Source organism: Bactrocera neohumeralis, chromosome 6 (assembly GCF_024586455.1).
Source record: "Bactrocera neohumeralis isolate Rockhampton chromosome 6, APGP_CSIRO_Bneo_wtdbg2-racon-allhic-juicebox.fasta_v2, whole genome shotgun sequence".
Taxonomy (NCBI): domain Eukaryota; kingdom Metazoa; phylum Arthropoda; class Insecta; order Diptera; family Tephritidae; genus Bactrocera; species Bactrocera neohumeralis.
In genome coordinates, this window is record NC_065923.1 from 61,616,043 (window position 1) to 61,640,205 (window position 24,163).

At 37.9% G+C, this 24,163-nt stretch overlaps 1 protein-coding gene across 9 annotated transcripts in view; it reads right to left on the reverse strand.

Annotated features, from left to right (window-relative positions):
- LOC126763161 (prolactin-releasing peptide receptor) overlaps positions 1-24,163 on the reverse strand; it is a 176,855-nt gene that overhangs the window by 74,955 nt on the left and 77,737 nt on the right. For 7 of the 9 annotated variants that reach the window (XR_007667570.1, XR_007667571.1, XR_007667573.1 and 4 more), the window contains exon 2: positions 7,588-9,912. Coding sequence is in view for 4 of the 9 variants with exons in the window: in XM_050480419.1 (XP_050336376.1) it covers positions 7,594-9,588 (1,995 nt within the window). In the remaining 5 variants the exon portion in view is untranslated. The remainder of the gene's footprint in view (positions 1-7,587; positions 9,913-24,163) is intronic. The other 2 variants (XM_050480421.1, XM_050480420.1) reach the window with 1 other exon arrangement.

Sequence of the window (24,163 nt, forward strand, 5' to 3'; positions counted from 1 at the left end):
ACGCCAAAGCCGCGCAAAAATCACATATAAATGTATAAAGGAAAATATCGACTAAGAAGTATTGACTGCAACGAAAATGGCACCAAAATGGCTTCAAATTCACAGCTATATTTAAGGAACACCCTAATCTAGTTAAATTGTGTGAAACACAGAAATGTTATCATTGATACCAGCAAAAACAGCAAATATATGCTGGCATTTGGTGAAGCAAGCAAAATGCATTAGCAACATTTGTGTGAAAAGGATCAATGTCCTTACGCTTATCGCAGCATTAACTGTTATGCCAGCAATCTGAAGACGAAACCTTTTGTTATGCCAAGTAAGCGTAGAGAAATATATAGACGCAATTTTATAAGGGTAATCAGTGGAGAATGTGTTTAGTTTATATATCTATATACATAAGTACGTGTGTATGTGTATGCGGCGACCGCATTTGCATGACCAGAATACACGCATGAACCACCAAGTGATAAAGTAAACGGTATTTACACAAAGTTATGCGCCCGCAGCATTGTGTGCGCCATGTCCTTGCCGCTTTTGCCGGGCACTCGTAGGCGCCGCTTTGCTATCACTCTCGTCTTCATTCTTGCTCGGCACTTAACAATGGTTGACGTTAAGCCACTATCGCTGTGTAACAGTTAGGAAGCTGCATTCAGTGCGCTCGGCACACTCAACAAACTTGACCCAGATTTATGTGTAGCACAGTTCCCTGGCCATTTTTCGGTTTTCAATCGGCGATTTTTTCGTTATTTTAGACCAAGTTCCGCACTGCACTTTAATTCAGCCACGGAACTTTTCAGCACTTCTTTGTCACTTTTTCTTGCTTTGCCGATGTATATTTTTCATTTCAACACTCTATCGCTCCCTCCTCTTCGGCTCCCTTGTAGTTTATGCCGCTTTCGTTTGCACTTAATGTGTCCATTTATTTTACCACAAATGGCGCTGAGAAACTGTAAGTGGAAACCATGAAAGAATAATATTTTCAGGCAAGTTTTCTGGCTATATTATGTTGCTATTGTAGTCTTGTAATGGCAAGCTGTGTTCGCACTACCGTGAATTGTGAGATTTTGGTGGCTATGAATATTCGCCGCTTGAAGTGCGTAACGGCCATAAACCTGCTATGGCCTTTTAAGTGCTTGAGGCAAAGTGTGAGAGTGTAAGGCGTGAGAGCATCCACTAAGTGCTCAAACAGTTTCAAGAAATTTAAGTTGCCCTTATAAGAATGGTTATCTACGTACACTAAAAGGTCCGTCGTTAAAAATACTGTTTTGAAAAAAAGTTTCGGTTTCTGAACTGACGAGTAGTTGACTACAACAAAGCTCTCAGAGTTATTGCAAGCTGAGGTCTTTCAAAAGAACCATTAGTCAAATCACTGAATTTGTACCAGTTATGAACAAACTCCAGAACTCTCGATAAGCATTCGATGAATCAAATACGGACCGTTGAAGCAGATAGTTGATTCATCCTTCCTCGAGCCCAAAAGAACAGTCGACACGTCGCCTTAGTTGGAACTAACATATTTTCAAAGTAAAGCTCCATCTTCTCTGTCTGTCCTCTAGTAAACCCACAGCGACCATATTCAAGAGCTGGAGAAAAGAGTACAGTCTGAATCCTAGTATTGCAGAATAATGGAGCTAAATTCCCGACATAAACTGCGAAACAACGTATGTACGTACGGAGACGTAGACGAAGAAGCTTTAGAGATGTTAGAAGACTGGGTAACGTACAATAACAGGATGCCACTAAATATCTCCTATTGAACATATATACGTAAGGTCCGTATGCTTCTGATTAAGGAATACAATGAACTCCTCTCCAGGCAATTTCTACTAGAACGCTTTCACAAAAACCATCCTTGTAAACATCTGCATGGAGCGACTACAGATGCTAGGAAAATCAATCAAACACTCCTTAATTGCGTTGACAATATTGCACAACTTACCGATCAGACTATTGACTCCCTCCAAGTGAATGCCGTCCATGAAGCGACAGTGAAAGACGAGCTCGAGTTGTTTAAGCGAATCAAGAGTAACTTTTAGGCAACTTCGTTCTATAGCAAGTGTAACTTCTACTTATCCAGAATCGATAGCAAATTTATTTTCTGCATGACTCAGACTATCTCGTAGAAGAGACGATGCAACGAAAACATTCTATCTCCAGTTCAAATTAATATCTCATCTTCAGTATCTATATGTTAGAACTAGATCAAGCTATGGGTGCCACGAGACTATGGACTGAGCAGTTTGCTCACCCGAAAATCGGTAGAGCAGAAGTTTTAGAAGTAGATGCAACCAAAGCGGGTTGTATTTGCAATAAAGAAGTTTTAATTGAAGTTTACTGCTGTGATCAAATTGAAAGGTGAATTTTTAATTTATACTTCGCATGTTTTCGAATCGGTAAATTTTTCTGTAAGTTGGTAGTACTGTTAGTGACATCTATCTATAAATTTCACATCAAAAGATTTATTAGTATTTGAGATACGAGTCGGTTTGTGAGACTCTAAAAGTTAATTCTTTGATTTTTACTGTGTCTGAATTTATTGAATAAAGAAATGCGATGCACCATCTAATACTGCATTGGTTATTCGTGATCACTTCGCCACATTTTCAACTAATACAAGTATCGTGCCGCACCCACCGCATTCGCTTGATTTACTTTCCTGTAATTTCCGGCTATTCAGCAAATTCACTCCGAGGACAACATTTTGACTCAATTCAGGATATAAAAGCTGAATCGAAGAAGGCTCTGATGGCCATCACGACGGAGGATTTTTCCAAGTGCTATGATGACTGGAAAATTCGTTGGCATAAGTGTATTGCAGCGGGAGGTGATTACTTTGATCACAGTAGTACATCTCATGCTTGGCCAAGCTTCTCTTGCGGGATCCTTCTGACCCGAGTGTACCTTAAGAGGTCCTCTCGCTCTTAGCAATGTTCATCTTGCAGCAATTATAATTTGCCCAAGAGGAGACAGTCCAAAAGGCTCTCAGGCAGTACGGCTAAATATATAACGGGTAATTGACTTTTTTCAATAGAATTTTTTGACAGACCCCGCGTGAGTCGTGTCAAGATGTCATATTATTTTTTGTTTAGTGTTTTTTGGTATATTATCGTGGAAACACTTAAGCTTGAAAAACGTTTACAAATCGTTCAACTTTATTACGAAAATTCCCGTTGTAAAGAATGTGTTTCGTGCGCTTCGCTCAACTCATGGCCAACATAATCGGCATACTGCGCCTATTATTCGCATAACCATCAGCCATCTTGAAAAATAGCATTCCTTTTTGGATAATACTCTACCGAATAGACGACGTTTAGCCAGCAGCGGAGAAAAAATATAGCAGCCGTAGCTGAGGGTGTACACGAAGACGATTCGTTGCCGTACGCAGAACTGACGTATGGAACGACTGTAGCCGCTTGACCTTCCCAAACAACATCGCTTCCCTCTATGGGCTCTTGAAAAGTTCCAAGAAGATCCTACGTTTTCGAACCAAATGTTGTCCGACTGGCCACCAAGCTCATGTGATATCACACCGTTAGACTTTTTCCGGTGGGGATATATAAAGTCTGAAGTCTATGCGGACAAATCCCGCTTCGATTCAGGTCTTGGAACAATACATCACGCTTGTCATTCGCCAGTTACCAATCGAAATGCTCGAACTAATCTTCGAAAATTCGACTCAACGAATGGACCATCTGAGACGTAGCCGCGGCCAACATTTGAAAGATGAAATCTTGAAAAGATTGTGTTTTGGCGTCACAAAGAACAGACGTTCACAACAGACGGATGGCCGACGGGTCTTTTCGTGAATTTTAAAAACGCTAGATGGCACTGGTGTGAATTTATTAAGAAACATTCTATTTATGCCTCTACTTGGCTCTTGATAGTAATATATTTAGGATGCTGGAAGTCAGTTTGATAGTAGATGCAGTATTTAAAGAAAATGTAAAGTTTTACATTTAAACAGTTTTGTTTTTCGCATAAATTTAATCATCTTCAAAATGCGCGTTATACAAAAATGTTAATAGGCGAGGATAAATTCGATTAATTACGTAGATAAAAATTGAGAAATATTCAGCAAATTACATTTCAAGTTTTTAAAATTTTACCCACACCGCCAATCCAACACAGTTTTCCGCCATAAATTAAGACTTAATAAGTTATTACTTAATCACTTTTTAAGAGCACTGTCTAAGCCAACTTCAAAGAGAGTATATGATTAGTTGGACCTTTTCCTTTTCGGCGCTTAGTAAACAAAATATAAATTACAACATTATATGTAATATAAATGACGACGCCTTTGCTTGGGGTGATGACGAAAAAGGTTCGGGCGTTTTAATTTATGTGAACGAAAGCCGAAAGCGACATACTCATATATAACAAATGACGGTTAATGTTTTATTCAACAACTAAATGCCATGTAAAGGCAGCAAAAAAGGCAGACTTTTAAGGCATTTAAAGGACAGCCTACAAATGACGAGTGAGTTGAAATAATCGACACAAAAACGCACAGCGCTCAGTGAACTTGAAAAAAATACCGAAAAAATTTAGCAAATCAAACATTGTGTAACTATGTTGGCCTATTAAAATTTCAAGTGCTCGATAAACTTTATTCTGTCGGCATTTTTTCATTCTTTTTTCCACGTATGATGAGCCATTGTTGCCGTCTGACCTGTTGGCAGGTCGAAAAAAGTCACCTTAACTGCAACGCTGGAGCGCTCATCATGAAACGGCATGAGCACGAAAGACATGCGTTGGCAAAAGCAAACAAAGAAATATGAGAGCAACATGCGATCTCTTGACAGGATTATATAATAGATGTGTATGTATGTATTGGTCTGTCGAGTTTTTCTTCTGGTTTATCTCTGTCTGGGCCATTTGAGTACGAGTGTGTGCCGTCAAGCTATCTTGCGTAATCATAGCGCATTGACTAAGCGATAGCAGGAGGAAATCCGGTTTCTACCTATATATGTAAGTATGTCGGTATATATGCAACAAAAAGTATGAAGTGCGTTTCATATTTGAGTACACGTGAACGTATAACAGTATTTTACGCCGTTTTATACATCGCATAATATTTCCGCATACTCTTTTGTTGAGATTTTTCCTGTAGGCAATATGGTAATCCGCTTACTTCCGCAATTGTAGCACATAAAAGTCAGTATAAATGAGTTTTTGTACATATTCATTATGTCATACATTCACTTACATACACTGAAGATGAATATGCTTAAAGAAGCAAACCTTAGACGATAATTGAGCATTTCAAACTATGCAAGCATTTAAGTATTAACATCAGATCCAAGTAAATGTACTTTTTTTAATAGCCTGTTTTTTACAGATCACTCGTTAGTCGTGTTATTTTTATTCATTTCATCATGGAAAGGCATTATGAACAACGTTTAAAAATCGTTCAACTTTTTAACGAAAATTCACGTTATGTAAAGAATGTGTTTCGCGCCTGTTGAGCGTACTATTTGCAACACCATCACCCATCTTAAGAACCAGCGAGAATCGACTCGACGTCGTTCGCAGCAGCTGGGACTGGCATATGGAACGACTTGGCGCATTTTACGTTGAGATTTTAAATGGAAAGCGTACAAAATCAGCTTGTACAAGAACTGAGGCCGCTCGGTCTTTCCAAACGACATCACTTCGCTCTATGGAATCTTTGAAAAGTTCCAAGAAGATACGACGTTTTCAGCTAAATTTTGTTCAGCGTATGTAAAAAACAAAATGGGATGAATCGCAACTTCAAAAGAATCAAAAGCTGCCATTTCAGCACGGTTTGGTGTGGTTTGCAGGCCGTTGGAATCATCGGTCCACATTGCTTCAATGATGCCAGTGAGAACGTAACCGTTAATAGCGACCGTTATTGTGCCATGATAACAGACTGTTTGATATATGAAATGGAAGCTAGTGATCTCGACGACATTTGGTTTAAACAGGGGGTGTTCTGGTCTAGAAATTAAAAAAAAATCAAATTATTTTTTATATTTTCAAAGTTTAACTTTTTAAGAATATGTGTACAAGAGAATTTTCCAAAATTCAAATTATTTTCGGAGATATGGGCATTTTTCTGACCTGGCATCCAACCTGGTTCGGCTGGAACTAGTCGAACAAAAGACTTTACGTGAAACTTTAAGCGCGTTTTTCTCAAAACTGACTTTTTCGGAACGATACCCACGATTTCTGTTCTACTGGACCGATTTACAGTTGAAATTTTATAGAGTCTTCTTTATAGGCTTGTCTATGGTTGCAACTAGCCCCATCCCCAAACTTTTATTTTTATTATTTTTAAAAAATCCGAAATAGTCAGAAAAAGTGATCCAAAAAAACTTTTTTTTTCAGGCAGTCGCCATTTTGTGAAAACAAATTTTTCCCACTTTTCCATAGTTCCGGCCATTGCGACATTATTCTAAATTAATAATCTTTTTTTTTTGGTTTCAGATAACTAGGGGGGTTGAAATCATGGGTATGGTCACGTGGAAATTTTTAGAGACCCCCCACTTCGGCAGCTCATAATTTTTGAAATTTTTTTTATTTTTTTTAGTTTTAATTTTTTTTTCTGTATTTTTCTAAAATTAACAAATAACTAGTAAAAAAATGTATAGTAAAAATATTAATTGCCTTTTTTTTACGAACTTTAAAAATTACCTGAAATTCATGTTCTGAGACAGGAATACCCCTTAAAAGACGCCATTTATCTCATCGCATCAAATTAATTTATTGAAAGAACGATTCAGTGAGCAGATAGTTTCACGATTCGGGCCGGTCGATTGGTCACCAATATCGTGTGTCACCGATATTGGGGAACAACAAACAAAATGGATGAACGTCATTTTGTTGAAAAAAAGGGTCAATTAGTATATTAAAAAGTCAGATCGTTCAAGAGCAAATCGGGCTTGTTCAAACTTTAACACCGAAGTTCCAATCAAATTCAATTTCATCTACATCCACACTTTATAACGAAATTATATTTGAGAATAATATCCGCAAATTTTAAGTTAATTCGACAAATAGTTTCGGAGATATGAGCGTATCCGTATCAAATGCGTTTGTATTGAAATGCTGCTTTCACGGTCTCCGAAGCTTGGCCGCGCGACTTGACAGTTCTTGTGACCGAATGACCAAATCCTCCAATTTTTTCTGAAGTAGACTATAAACTAGACTAGACTGCCGCTATAAAATGACTATTCGCTAGTCAACAGAATCGATTTTTGGGCATCGAGAAGCTCCTTTAATACGTACTCTCAATGAAACTACTGTCTCTTTCTAATATAATACACTCTTTTTATTGCTCAATTCTCTTACACACACGATCTTTTATGCGTCGACTGTATGTTAAACCACGGTTTTTCCATGTGTAATACTTTTTTCTGCACACAAAATTTGTAATCTTTTCACTTCTGGAAGGGGAGACACCGTCTCGTACACTTTTGCTTTCTACATAACTCTCTTTTTTAACTTTTTTTCTCTCCAACTTCAGCTATGTCTCACTATCCGACTCTCCGACTCTACGTCTCTTACTCTCTCAAATTTTCTTTTTCTCTATACGTCCCACCCCATCTTACGCACTAAACTCACCCGTCATTAGTTAAAAATTTGCTCGCCCACCTCTTTGTTGCAGCCAGCTTCCAACAGGCAAATATCCTTGCCATTGTCCAAGCTCACGAACGCCGTCTCCGTAAAATGCATCTCTACAGTATGCTCATCACCCGACACACAATCCTCATCCAGCGCATTATTACAATTATCATGTTGACCCTTGCCATTCACAGTGATATCCACCACATGCGTGCCATGCACCATTACCGTATTACAACACTTATTCGACGTTAAGACATCACCACTATTGCTACAAGTCAGTTCGAGTGTCTCGCTCGTGCACTTGTCTTTCACTCTGGCCAATGATGTCTCCTGCGTAACGCCATTCTCATGCTCATCATCATCGCCCTCATCGATATCTATGCTCACACCGACGCCATTGCCCATATCATTGCGACGCCGACCGCCCTCGCAGGTATTGCGATCCGAACGATTATAACAGTGACGATTCACTTGACGATGTTTGGATGGATTAAAGCAGGGCAAGACATGTTTGAACTCTTTGCGAAAGTTCTCATTCAACCAAGCATACAAAAAGGGATTGTAGCAAGTGGACGACATGGCCAGCGCATGCGTTATGAAGAAGATGAATGTGTAGAAAGACCAATCATTCGATTTGTCATAGAAATCATCAACCATATTGACAATATTCATCGGTAACCACGAGCAAGCGAACACGCCAACCATCGCGATTAGCATGAAGTTTGTGCGCTTCTTACGTTCACGATCGGCTGCATCGCGCGCCGCCGATTTAGCGCCAGGCCGACAGCGTTCACGCATATTCAGACGCACCGACACCCAAATATAACATACCGTAATCGCGCCTAACGGTGCGACAAACTGACCGAGCGTTGTCAAAATACCAAAACCACGGCGAAAACTCTCCGATGGCCAATTCTCCTCGCAGTATATCGTGACATCGTCATCATCATCCTCCGCGTCCGGTGAAACGTCTAAATTAAGTTTGACACCAGTTACCGAAGCCACCGTTGTAATCGCATCGGTCAGCAGATAAATACCGTAAGGTGTGGTTGTGGCATTCAGATGATCGCGCAGACTATTTGTACTATTCGCAATGAACGTCTCACCGGTATTCACATACTTTTTCTTCACATGCGCCACAACAACGCGCATATATAAGGCATAGGGACTAGTGGCCACCAAGGAGAAGCACCATATAAAAGCGAGCGTATAACAACAGGTGCGTATTTGCATGCGCGGCTTGAAGGGGAACACGATTACAAATACACGATCCACAGCTATCGCTGTCAGCGTAAAGGTCGACAGATATATACTGCAACCCTGCGCATACGATACCAGATGACACATTGTAGCGCCGAATATCCAACGGCCCATGAAGGTGTAGAGCGGCGTAAATGGCACGGCCAGCACGCAGAGCAATATGTCGGAGATCGCTAGATTCGTTATGAAGTAATTCGTAACTGAGTGCATGGCACGATTGCGTATGACGACATAGCAAACGAGGGCATTGCCAAATATGCCCAACACGAAGACGGTCGTATAGATGACGCAGAAGACGATCTGCACATATGGATCGTTGATTAAGTCATCTTTATGTTCGACCTCATAGCGCACATCCACGCCGCCGCCTCGATGCATACTCATGGTCGTGCTCATCGTGCTTGCGCTCATCGTAGTCGCCGCGCTCGTTGCCGGCGTTGTGGTTAGTACAGTTTTTAGCTGCGCCTCGGTAGTTGGTGGAGTCGAACTAACTTCGGTTGTGGCATTAATGTGTGCTTTTGTTGCACTTGTTGTAATATTGTTGGTTATGTTGCTGTGCTGAATTGCCGCTTCGCTTGTCGTGCCCAATGCTGCAGCTAAAGTTAGCGCCGCCGAGGTGATGTTGAACAACAGTATGACTAAAGTCAACGTTGCTGGGTTGTAAAGTGGCTTAGCGGTAGTTGCTGTTGTTATTGGCTTGCGTCGCCGCCACATTGTCGCGCTTCCTACTGCATCCATTATGATTGCGGTATGTGTGGTTTTGTCTCTGTGGTTCAGGTTCTGGCTGCGACTCTGTCACGTGCGCCGCAATAAATCAGCTCAAATTGTTTGTGGCGTTGTCGTTGCTACTCGGTAGAATTGCAAGGATTATGATGTTCTCATTGTTGCTGCACATTATGTGTGCGTCTTTGTGCCAGTGCCAGTAGTACGATTATAAAAGGAGCGAAAGTCTTCAAAGCCGCCACTGCGGACAATTAAATTTCGCATTTTGGCGGTATTGTCCTCTTTGCTTGATTATTTGTACACAAGCGTCCACCGTTGCTCTAGTTAGTCTAGTTAGGTCTGTAAGAAAAAGAAAGCAAAAGTAACTCTTAGTTGAGTTGATGTTTCCTTAATAAATCTATAAAACATTTGTTGCTAAGTAATAGGTCTAGGACTAAGAAATATGTTATTTTTGTATTAAACTCAAAGTCTTATTTTTCATAATGAGAACGATCCGATTGAGTTTTTATCGATATCTTGTTGCCATTTTGAAGGCTACTTATTAATGTGGATCTCATAGAAACCCTCGTCCCTATTAGCTGTTCGTTGGAACAGTCAATTTTCTCTTGAGGCAATCAAAAATAAACCTATTCAACAGCGATTTATGTACGTACATCGCATGTTGCATATAAAATATGTTGATAACTGTAAAATTTGGCTTATTTTTGCTTTGCTGATGTCAAGCAAGCTTAAATCTTCCACTTTTATACAACGCGAGAAAGATTGCTAAGTCCGTCTACTGAAGAAATAATGAACTCGTTTTCACTTGACCTACTGAAACGAATTTAGTAGAGGAATATAAGCAGACATGGAACTCTATTCAAGGATGTAAGGTTGGCTTTGGTTATTTACCTATTATATTCACAAGATCGGATACACGATAGTGACCACGTGGATCGAGTTTAGAAAGTGGTAGTGCCGGTAAAATGATTATTCAAATTGAATTTATGCAATGTTCATAAATTGCTCAACCGAAAGAAACCCGAAAATCACAAAATTTTTCGCTATGAAAAAGTCAAGCCTTTCCTACCTATCAATTTGGATTCCTCGAAAGCGGGTTTTTAATAAATCTACAATATCTCCAGATAGTGAAGACATCAGATGTGGTTTCGCCAGGCAGCGTTCTTGACTCGATGTTTTATTATTTATCAAGCATCGTATTCCCAATTCATCTGCCAACGGATGAGATGTTGTTGTTTCATAAAATTATGTCATAAATTTTTGACGACTATCAATATTATAACTTCTTCTAGTATAATATAAAAATGAATCCCAAAATGTGTTGGTAAGTGCATAACTCAACAACGCCTGGACTAATTTGTGGTCGGCTTTAGTATACCGTCCCAGAATTTCGGGAATAAAATGGGTATGGTCAGATAGAGCGGATTCTCCAGATCAATAATATATATTATTTGGCCAATTCTTTTTTTGAAAAGTTTGTTGAAGTTCAAAGATGGTTTTCATGACGAGAAAAACTCGAATAATTGCCGGTAAACCTTAAAAACAGCCCTCTTCTTGAATGTTTGTATGTTAGTAACGCTAAGGCGCGAGAACGGCTGCAGCAATGCCATTGATAGGTTTTCAGAGGTTGTTCGTTGTGGATCGGGGAAGGTTTAGAAATAAAACAACCTTATACTTTTCATGAAGAAAAGTCGGAAAATTTGACAATTCCAAAAAGTATCTTTTATCCATAAAAATTTTTTTTCAATTTTTGTTTTATTTTGTTTTTCAATATTTTGATTTGCTCAATTTTGGTCGCTTGCTTTTTATTCCGGCTATTCAAAAGAAAAATTCTTGAACATTTTTGAGTGAAAACTTTATGTGTGTTTCACACAAAGTGATCAATTACAGATTGAAATTTGTTACGAAGCTACGAAGAGGTCGCGCAAAAATCTGTCGGCGTTCTTTTTGCCATCAACATACATTGGCAGCCCAAGGCACATGAACAAGTACTTCCAGGATGTGATGACATACGTGTGGAATTATGGATCGCGTTCAATCAGCAAGCGATCGTCACGATGTCACAGCACGACTTTTCAAACAACAGCTATGATGATTGATGGACTTTATCTTGAAGCAACGTATGGTACATATATGGTGCTGTTAGATGTTAGATGTACTCTGGGGCCCTATTCTGTATCTCGATTCGTAAATGTATTCTATTCGAAATTCGGATCTACGTTGTATATATGTGAAAGTTGTACCACCCTGTGCCAGAACAAATACGTACAATTTTCGTTTTTGCTTTCTACAACTCAAAAGCTAACGAATATTTTATTCGAAAATTGGCTTGAAAATCCGAAAATCGAGTTACAGAATATAAAAAATCCGAATTCGAGTAAATTTTTTTTTTCGAATCGAGTTACAGAATAGGCCGCCTGTTGAGTTGCAAAAAAGAGATTTGCCGCACGCACACATTCTTCTTTGGATGGTGGATGGTGGTTACACCAGATAAAATTGATGAAATCATTTCTGCGGAAATTCCAATTGCAGAAAAATCCGAAATTACTATCCACGTGCTTTTCTTTCGGAAACACAAACTATGATGAAAATGATGGATATCCATATGTTAATGTAGCTCACCAGACGATATCCACTTCGGCATTTTTATGAATCTGACAATAAATGAACGAAACATTATCCACGTGCTTTTCTTTCGGAAACGCAAACTGGAAATGATGTATATCTACTCTATCGGCGTAGCTCACCAGACGAGAATGGCAGAACATTTAGCATTCAATTTAGAAGAGTGAAAATCGAAGTTGACAACTCATGGATCGTACTATATTCACCACTTTTGTCTAATTCACATTCAAAACTCATATCAATGTTGAGTATTGCAGTTTGGTGAAATCGATCAAATACGTTTGCAAATTCGTCACCAGAGAAAGCAACATGGCGAATATTGGCCTTGAACGAGATGAGATCAGCAAGTATCCAATTGGTCGATACGTTAACTGCAACAAACCGCTTTGTAGGATAATTTACTTTTACAATTAATGAATGTTTTCCGACTGTTGTGCGCCTCGCAGTTCATTTGGAGAATGGCCAAAGACTGTATTTCAACCCAGGGGATACATTACAGCCAGTGGAAACACCGCCAGCAACAAAATTAACCATGATCTGTTTGCGAGAACATTGCTCTATTCGGAAATGCCTTGATATTATACATGGAATGCATCGTCGAAGAAATGGTTACGCAGAAAGCAAGACTAATCAGTAGATTGACATCCAAGTGTGTTCTCAACTAATGTTTTAGAACGAATTTGCACAATCCACCCGAAAATCGACGATTGCTTCTACCTTCGGTTGCTATTGATTAATGTACACGGTTCAACTTCATTTGAGTCATAGCATACTGTGAATGGTACGGTGTGTGCAACTTTTTGAGATGCTTGCCAGCAATTACAATTGTTGGAACATGATAATCACTGGAATCAAACAATGGACGATCCGATAGTTACTTCGCATGCCACTGAAGTTCGCACACTTACCGCGATGATCATTTCGACATATCAGCCTTCAAATCCGCGTCAATTATGGGATGCGAACAAAAATGACATTACCGAAGACATTTTACATCGTATTCGTTAAGAATTGAACATGGGTCAATTCCGGTTGATACATCCCGGTGTTTGATATCAATTCCACGTGCCTTTTGTCAATTCACTTTAACGAAATATGAACTCAACACGAATGTTAATGCCAACATTGGCTAAATTATCGTCACTACGATTACTTGAGTGCACTCACAATTTTAGCTGCCAAATATATGAAGCCGTGCATTATCCAATGGAATTTCTAAAATCTTTGGAGAGACTTGGTATGCCACCGCATTATTTGCGTCTCAAAGTTGGATCTGTCATGATTATGTTACGCAATCTTCATGCGCCGAAATTTTGTAATAGAATGCCGCAGCTATCAAATACAAGGCACAGAATGCTTGTTTCTACGAATTTCTTTGAGTTTCAACGATTTGCCATTTCAGTTCGAACGTATTCAGTTTCCAGTGAAAATTACATTTGCGAAGACAATCAACAGGACACAATAATAGTCACTAAAAGTGTGTGGCATAAATCTGGAAATGCCATGCTTTTCACACGGCCAGTTATACGTGGCGTGTTCAAGAGTTGGAAAACCATCTTCTCTATACATTTACGTACCGGAACAGAAACCAAAAAATATTGTCTTTCAAGCTGCGTTACATTGAAAAAAATTTAGAAAAAATCGAAAATAAATGATTTTTAACACAACGTAAATTCAACTTTCTTTTCATTTCAAAACACATAATTTCAAGCAGGACAACGCCTGCGGTGTCAGCTAGTTGTATATAGAAAACAGTGCTGAAATGCTAAGAATTATAAACGAGTTTATCTTGTACATTTTCCTATGGTATAAAAGAGTATAAAAGGATTGCAATTTTGATTTGGAACTATAAATTTTGACAAAAAAGCGCCCGAAAATGTATGATATTTCCAAAAATGTATTTTGCTAAGTTGGTAGGACTGTCCTTAATATTAGCGCGATCTGTCAACCAGTTTGCTTACAGCAGCTGCTTAAGTCGGTACTCCTCAGCAGTGCGTTGGGATTTGTACAATGGATAAAAATATCGATCAAAGATTTTTCTCAAATTTTGTTGTTCTAACCAAGCCAAAAATTAAGGTAATGCTTATTTTCATGATTTGGTGCATCATTAATTTGTTCCAAAAGAACAGACGGTCAATAAGGAGTTCTATTTGGCGTATTGAAGTGTTTGCGGGAGAACACACGTCGAAAATGACTGGAATTATGGAAGAACAATTCATGGATCTTACACGAAGATACCTGCACATCACGTCACGATTGTGACCGGATTTAAAGCCAAAAGCGCAAGGAATACCATTGATCAACCAACGTATTCGCCAGATTTAGAACCATGTGAATTATTCTTGTTCCCTAAGCTGAAATTGCCGCTCCGTGGAGCCGTTTTTAGTCGATCGAAGAGTTAAAACAAAATTCGTAATGGTATGACATCTTATAGACTTGCCACCTGACTTTATTTAAAACAAGAAAAAATAAAAATTTTTTAACATCAATAATTTTATTAACGACCCCACTTTTTGCAAAACCTAAATATTTCAATGGAGGCATTAAATTCAAATACATTCTAAATTTAATCCAAATTTCAATCGCATATCAACTAATTTCCTTCAAGTTCGTTTCAATAATTCCAAGAAACTATTTTCCACTATCCAAGCATGTCAATAATTGAAGCGATGCTAGAAAAATAGACTTTGTATTCATTTTCGCTTGGTTTAGTCGGCCAATTCCTCACACAAGGCAATTAGTGCAGAAATTGTAGTCTTTCATTTCGTTTATTGACAGCATTTCTGCTGCATTTAAATGAATAAAAACGCTTGCTGCCTGCCAATTATTCTACTGGTCCATTAAAAAAAATTATGAAGCGTGAGACATGAGTGACCCACAAATTGGAAAACAGAATCTTCTAAAATAGCCACGCACATATTTTTTTCTCACAAAGTGAACATAAAATTGAAGTGACCGACAAATATATTTCACATATCGACACACAAACACAACAACAGATTTTTGGTGTGCAGTCGTGCGCGGCACCAAGCACAAATTTGAAAAAAAAACTGTTTTCATATGCACACATTTTTTTATGTTTTGAACTTATTTTCTTCAATTTTAATATTTTTTTGCCAAGAAATTTCACTTTCCTTGCTTCTTCATGGCATTTGTGGGTTAGCCGTGGGCTAAACGTAAGTACGTTTGTGGGTTGATTATTTTTGCTCTGTGTGTGTCAAGGTTGCGCACTCGCAGTATCGTACATTTGGTATTATTAGTTTCAGAAGTGTAATTAGCACATTTTAGGTATGTATAGTACTATACATCTAATTTATACGTATTCTGTGAGTAAAATTGAAGTCTCTCATTCAATATTACACAACGAAGTTTAATATTTTACTTATGTAAAGTTAATTGATTTTATGTGTTACATATGCATATGTACATATCTTCAGTAATATTGAACAACATTTTTGTTTGTATTTTGTGTGTATATAAAGTTAAATTATTTTATATGTTACAAGGGTACATACCAAAAAATAAGACACATGCCTTCAATAATACTGTGAAATATTTCTTTTGCAACTAAAAACTGTATACAAGTATATTTTGAGTTACAGGGGTACGTAGTAACAAATTCGATGCATATCTTCAATAATATTGTGCAATACTTTTAATATTTCGTATATGTAAAATAAGTTGATTTTATATTACACAGTGGCACATCGCAACAAATTAGATCCATATCTTTAATAATATTGTGCGTATGTAAAATAAATTGTACACAACAAATTAGATGCATATATTCAATAATATTGTGCAATATTTTCTTTTGATATTTCGTATATGTAAAATAAATTGATTTTATATTACACAGTGGCGCATCGCAACAAATTAGATGCATATCTTCAATAATATTGTGCAATATTTTCTTTTGATATTTCGTATATGTAAAATAAATTGATTTTATATTATGCAGTGGCGCATCGCAACAAATTAGATGCATATATTCAATAATATTGTGCAATATTTTCTTTTGATATTTCGTATATGTAAAATAAATTGATTTTATATTACACAGTGGCGCATCGCAACAAATTAGATGCATATCTTCAATAATATTGTGCAATATTTTCTTTTGATATTTCGTATATGTAAAATAAATTGATTTTGTATTACACAGTGGCGCATCGCAACAAATTAGATGCATATCTTCAATAATATTGTGCAATATTTTCTTTTGATATTTCGTATATGTAAAATAAATTGATTTTATATTACACAGTGGCGCATCGCAACAAATTAGATGCATATCTTCAATAATATTGCGCAATAAAATTTCAATATTTTATATATACACTTTGTTTCATTGCTATAAATAAATTAATTTCTGTGAAATACTGAAAAAATATGTTCCCATTCTAAAAGCTCTATGGTAACTTTAACAATTCTATAAAAACAATTTTTTTCTAACGGTACTTTTCATAATATTGCAGCTAGTAAGCGGATTGCACTGAAAACTGTGTTTCATTGCCATAAAAACAGCCCTTCTACCACGAAAACAAGGAAGGAAACACATTTCTTTTTTATCTTAATAATTTATTGTGCTTCCATTATTATTAATAAGTGCGAATATTCGATTTCGTATTGAGCTGGTGTAATGAGAAAGCATTTCTGGGGTTAATAAAGCCCATGCATCCAAAATAGTTGTTTTAAGATCAGAAATCGTATTAAATTGACGATAATTTTCGTAAGCCTTTCTTACCAGCCATCCCCAGATGTTTTTAATAGGACTTACATCAGAAGAATAAGCTAGCCATTCCAAAAGATTGATATTCTGGGAAATTCACAACGTCGATTCATCAGATGATGTCTTCGCCAATGTTTCTGCACCATATAGCACGACGGAAATTATGAGTGACTTATAGAGTTTGGTTTTTGTTCGTCGAGAGAGGACTTTACTTCTCAATTGCCTAATTAGTCCGAAGTAGCACCTGCTGGCAAGAGCAATCCTGCGTTGGATTTCCAGGCTGATGTTGTTGTTGGTGTTGACGCTGGTTCCATGATAGACGAAGTTATCTACGACTTCAAAGTTATGACTGTCAACAGTGACGTGAGTTCCAAGTCGCGAGTGCGACGACTGTTTGTTTGATGACAGGAGATATTTTGTCTTGCCCTCGTTCACTGCCAGACCCATTTTCTGTGCTTCCTTGTCCAGCCTGGAGAAAGCAGAACTAACGGCGCGGGTGTTGAGGCCGATGATATCAATATCGTCGGCATACGCCAGCAGCTGTACACTCTTATAAAAGATGGTACCTCTCTATTTAGTTCTGCAGCTCAGTTATTTTCTTCAAGAGCAGATTCAAAAAGTCACACGATAGGGAATCGCCTTGTCTAAAACCTCGTTTGGTATCGAACGGCTCGGAGAGGTTCTTCCCGATCCTAACGGAGCTTTTAGTGTTATTCAACGTCAGTTTACACAGCCGTATCAGTTTTGCGGGGATACCAAATTCAGACATCGCGGCATAAAGGCAGCTCCTTTTCGTGCTGTCAAAAGCAGCTTTGAAATCGACGAAGAGGTGGTGTGTGTCGATTCTCCTTTCACGAGTCTTTTTCCAAGATTTGGCGCATGGTGAATATCTGGTCGATTGTTGATTTGCCAGGTCTAAAGCCACACTGATAAGGTCCAATCAGTTTGTTGACGGTTGACTTTAATCTTTCACACAATATTCTAGATAGATCCTTATATGCGATGTTGAGGAGGCTTATACCACGGTAGTTGGCGCAGATTGTGGGGTCTCCTTTCTTATGGATTGGGCATAGCACACTTAAATTCCACTCGTTGGGCATGCTTTCGTCCGACCATATTCTACAAAGCAGCTGATGCATGCTCCTTATCAGTTCTTCGTCGCCGTGTTTGAATAGCCCGGTCGGCAATCCATCGGCCCCCACCGCTTTGTTGTTCCCGAAAAAGTATGTAAATAGATGTAAGTATTGAAGGGGGTAGCTACCTATCAAAAAAACCAAAACTGTGAAAAAATATGAAATCTGTGCGGCAAAAGCAAAGGATTAAAGAAAACCTTCGAAAAAGTTTTCGAGAAGTTCTTAAATAAATGACTATAAAATTAATGAATAAACAATTTTCATGAAGTGTATTGACACTTGAACAAGAGTTTAATAAAAACCATAAATATTTTCCTAAGAAATGCGTCTAGATTTTTCAGTCCTGAAAACTTTCCTAACTTTTATGGCACCTTTTTCATGCTCTTCCTCCTCTCTTTGTATTTTTCTGCACCCTTAATGTAAGTATACTAAAAACAGCAGCTAGTGTAATGTTTTAGTGAGGAAAAAACTGTAAACACAAACCTTAGAATTTAATGGCATGACGATGTGGTGCTCGACGCACACCTGCTTTCGGCTTACACGAGCATAAAAGCGCGCACAAGTGTACTTGATGACCAACGCAAGTGCTCAAAGTAATTTGCTGCATAATCACAGACCCGCCTACAGTTATGCGCTTTTTATTGAAATGCGTTTATTTGTGTGTGTGCGTATGAGTGTGTAGTATGACACCTGCTACCGGCACTTGGCTGCTCAATTTTTTGTTTAAAAGCAATTTCACACCTTTTCACATGATTTTCACACAAAACGAATTTCGCACCAAAAACGACTTTTGACTGCAGCGCCACCAAGTCATTATAATAAACGCGGTAGTGATGACGCTGAAATTTACTTTCTTTTTTGTTGGGAACTCTTAACAACCACAGTGTGTTTTTGTTGTACTTTTAAAAATGTCAGCTGTCAGTGCTGCTGGTGACCCACTCACAATGAAGTGCTTTTTTCATCTCGCAGCCGCCTTAAATGCGATCCCATTAAATTTTTGTTATTTGCGCTTTTATTTCAATGGAGGTGTGTCGTGCAGGTAGCAGACGCCCTCGCTGCGATTGAGCTGAATAACACATTTCTGAAAACGCTTGCTGCTTCCAGAGGATATTAACAAGCACGCAGTTGATGATGCGCAGCCTAACTAATACAAAGACATTATGAATGCCATTAATTTTTCACGCTTAAAGCCTCAGGTCACAGCTCTTTTTTGGATTCTCCACTTGCATTCAAGTTAAGCACAAACTTTTTTATGCTTAGGCAATGAATGTGAGCTTATGTAAGGCTCTGAGCACTGCAGGTGTACAGAAATATTACTGGCGCCGTGCATATGTGTGTCATCGGGAGACTAGAAAGTGTATGAATGGTGTGACAAAAATAGCTGAATTAAATTTTAATACCGTTTTATATAAGATTTATGCCAACTAAAATTATATTTTGTACAAAAATGTGGATGACTTGGTTTCCGCTATTATGCAAGGATTTAGTACCTTGGATTAAGGGTAATTACATGGCAGATATGAAAAAATTATACAACATGATAATTTATAAAACTGATTTTTTTAAATATAGAAATGTTTAGTATAAACTCCTAGTCTAAATTATAGTAAAATAATAACAAAAATATCATAAAACTGGCAAACTAGAGAGGAAGAAAGTTCCGAAATGTAGAGTTTCAGCAATCATTTAGTAATAATAATTTAACTCGAACTACGGAGGCTGCTATATATATTTTGGCCTAGGCAACACTAAGTGTTGCCAGGTGCAATCTGACATTTCCATTGGAAAGTTTGACATTTTTTAGCATAACATCACTCAGAACGTTTTGTCATTTAATCGTGAATTGTTTTATTTACAGGGAGTTAAAAAATTCATCTCGGCCAAAAAATGGAATTAACTCGTGAACATTTTCGTGCGATCATTTTTCACAACTTTCGACGTGGATTATCACGACAAGAGTGCATCGATGAACTAAAATCTTTGTATGGCTATGAAGCACCATCCTTTGAAAAACTGGTACAACGAATTCAATCGTCGCCGACGCTCGCTCAAAGACGAATTCCGTGAAGGTCGTCCAAAAACAGCCGTTGTGCCAGAAAACATCGATGCCGTACCTGAACTGATAATGCAAGACCGTCATGTCTTGCTTACGTTCAGATATAGGCTTGCCTATGCATTTCTCCCACCAGCATACATTCGATATTGCATGAACACCTGGAAGTAAAAAAAGGTTTGTTCTCGTTGGATCCCGCACAATTAAACAATCGCTCAAAAAAGGCTCGTGTGGATTGGTGTAAAGAAATGCTGAAAAAATACGATCGCGGTGCTTCAAAAGACGTTTATAAGATCGTCACAGGTGACGAATCATGGATCTATGCGTATGAGCTCGAAACAAAACAGCAATCGACCGTGTGGGTCTTCCAAGACGAGCCAAATCCAACGAAAGTTGTTCGTGGAAGAAGCACTTCGAAGCAAATGGTAGCCTGTTTCTTCGGCAAAACTGGTCATGTGGCGACTGTTCCGCTTGAGCAACGTAGGACGGTCAATTCTGAGTGGTACACCACCATTTGTTTGCCTGAAGTCTTCGGAGAAATTCGAAAAACGAACAAGAGAAGACGAATCATTGTGCACCATGACAATGCGAGCTCTTACACATCGGCTCAAACCAGCGCCTTTTTAACCGGCCAAAACGTCGAATTGATGGGTCACCCGCCGTACAGCCCTGACTTGGCACCCAATGACTTCTTTTTATTCCCACACATCAAGAAAATAATGCGTGGTCAACGATTTTCGTCGCCAGAAGATGCTGTTGAAGCATTCAAAAACTATGTTTTGGAGGTGTCTCAATCGGAGTGGAAAAAGTGCTTCGAAAATTAGTTTGAGCGCATGCAAAATTGTATAAATCTTGATGGAGAATATTTTGAAAATCAATACAACCATTTTCGTTGATAAATATTCCTATTTTCATTTTTAGGCCAGAAGTATATATAGCAGCCCTCATATTTAGAATCGGCTTAACGAGATGAGAATGTTAAGAAGAAAATCTGTAAAAATCCAAGCGTGAACAGAAATATTAAAGAAAAGCGCTTTAGTTGGGTTAAAAGAAAACTTAATTGGACGCAAACCAAATGGGCATGTGTAAAATTTACTGACGACTCTAAGTTTTGCCTTATTGAGCCTGATTAATGGTTATCAAGCAATTCATCGCAAACCTGGTGAATGATTCGCAGAAAATTGCATTATTTCTACCGTGAAACATTCCCCGCTTAAATATTGGTAATGTGGTAAATTATACAATACAGATTTTTCACTCCCGTCATTCTTTTAAGTTAATTCGTTAATTTTGACATTTGAGATTGTAGAATTAAAGGAAAATGGGTGTATTACTTCATTTTATTGGCCATTAAAGAGTCTGAATCTCAATCTAACAGAGAATTTAAAGATAATAACACCGCTAAAATGCACAACAAGAAACCCAAAACAATGGTTGAATGGATTAATATGTGCATTTTTTAATTCAAAATAAAATATGGACGTGACAACACCCACTTTTAAGTAAAAACCAATACCTCCAACAAATTCGGTGCATAACAATATTTTGACATGACATTATGAAAATAGACGAAATCTGACAACAACCACGCCTACTACTCATTTCTTGTGTTGAAATAAAGCACCAAAGAGAATTTGGGCAATAAACTCTTCTCGCCGAAGAGCGAAGAACAAGTCGGGCAATAAATTTAAAAATCCCATATACTGAACATGTGGACCTCAGTGCTTATAGTTGATATTTCTATATATGATATATTTTTGGAATTCAGATAAATCATTGGTTGTGTTAAAGGGTCAGCAGGGTAATCTTTTTACAATTTTTTTTGTTTTGCATTTTCTGTTCCCTTGTATCCTTAGAATTAATGTAGCAATTGCGACAGTTAAGCAATTCTATGTTGGATTCCACAACAGTCATGTTTCACTTCGTATTGTACATTTTCCGCGAACCATTCAGAATTTATTCGCCCTTATCAGTGGGTTGCAGCTTAGCTAAATGTTAAATAACATTCTCTGTCTAAATTTAACATTCTCTGTTATAAGTAAGTAATTATTATTATTATTTTTTTGAATTTATAGTCGGTTAAAACTAACATTTTCACAAGTTTTTTTTACACACCATCCTCATTGGATTCCCTTCAAAGTGGTTCAGACCATTTTTCATTTCATGCATTTATATCCATATACCTGTGCCCAAAAATATGGCATTGTATGACATTGCATTTATTTTAAAAATTCTTTATTTATTCTTCCAAATCAATTTCATCGCCTTCAAAGTAATCCCCTCCCGATGCAATGCACTTACGCCAACGGATTTTCCAATCTTCGAAACACTGGTTGTAGTCACTTTCCGGGATGGCCTTCAGTTCCGTCTTCACTGCGGCTTGAATCTCCTCTATCGTATAAAAACGGTGTCCCCGGAGCGGTCTTTTGAGCTTGGTGAACAGCCAGAAGTCGCACGGCGCCAGATGAGGTGAATATGGGATGGTGCATTATCGTGGTGTAAAAACCAAGAATTGTCTTTCCACAATTCCGGCCGTTTTAGGCGGATAGCGTTACGCAAACGACGCATAACGTTCAAATAATATTCCTTGTTGACTGTTTGACCGGTTGGAAGGAATTCATAATGCACAACACCACGATAATCGAAGAAAACAGTCGACATGACCTTGATTTTTGAGCGACTTTGGCGCGATTTTTTTGGTCTCGGCTCTCTTTTGGCACGATATTCGCTCGATTGATCGGTTGTTTCGGGATCGTAAACAGAGATCCAAGTCCCATCGCCAGTTATAATGCGTTTCATGACACCCTGGAAGTCGGAAAGCATGGTTTCACACACTTCAACGCTACGCCTTTTTTCCAAAAAATTCAATGTTTTCGGTACCAGTCGAGATTTGACGCGCTTAAGGCCCAAAACATCCTTCAAAATGGTATTGGCTGAGCCTTTCGATATGCCAACTTCATCAGCAAGGTCTCTAATTGTTAATCGATGGTTTTTCAACACCAAATCTTTGATTTGTTGAACGTGAGCTTCGCCGGTACCGCCGGCTTAGAACTCACTATACCACTTGTAAACATTTTTTTAGACATAGCCTCCTCACCAAAGGCTTTCTGCACCATCCTCAACGTATCCGCAGCAGAAAATTGATTCCGTAAACAAAATTTAATGCAAATTCTTTGCTCAACAAATTTCGACATCGCAAAAAACGAAAAACTCACTTTTAGCAGCTCACAAAACGACACGTATCTCAAACACTAATCAATATTTTGACATGAAATTTGACATAAATGTGACTGACAGTACTACCAACCTAAAAAAAAATTATTCTCCAAAGCCTTCGACGCGGGCAGTTTAAATTCAAAAGTCACCTTATTTTTTGGGCACAGTATGTATTGGCTTCAGAACCGCTGGTTGACATTTTACACTTTACGATATTTCTCTAGCATTGATTCATCTAAGTTGCAAGAGTATAAAATGTTCGCTTGCACCCGAACTTAGCCCTTCCTTACTTGTTATAAATAAATTTGAGAAAGGGCAATCTTTTTCTAAAGCAAGTCTTTAAAAACTCTTATGAAATTAAAAATGTTGTTTAAAGATTTAAATATATTGAGGTTGAAGTTTTCCCAAGTTTTCATAGTTTAAGTAAAACTTACTTTTGCTTTCAGTATTAATTGTTGTCATTACGTCTTTAAATGATGGTCTAGGGTACAATTCCTCGAGACTCAACGTTAAAAATAATTTAGTGGATGGCGGAGCGTGGATATTTCAATCAGACATAATCGTTTAGGAACAAAAGTATTAAAAACCAGTGTGACCACAGTTTCTAATTAAAGTGAATTAGAATTGTTTAAAAAAATGTTTAGTTTTCTTGCAATATTCCACAAAAAATCTCGGAAGAATGCCGTTCCAGAAAGTTTTCAGTTTAAGTACCATATTTTAATGTGTTCTGAAAAAGAATTTACACATTTCGCAAACAATGTTGTCACGTATTGTAGCATTCACCTATGTACATATATGCTTAAACTAATGTAAAATCAGGAAAATTCTACT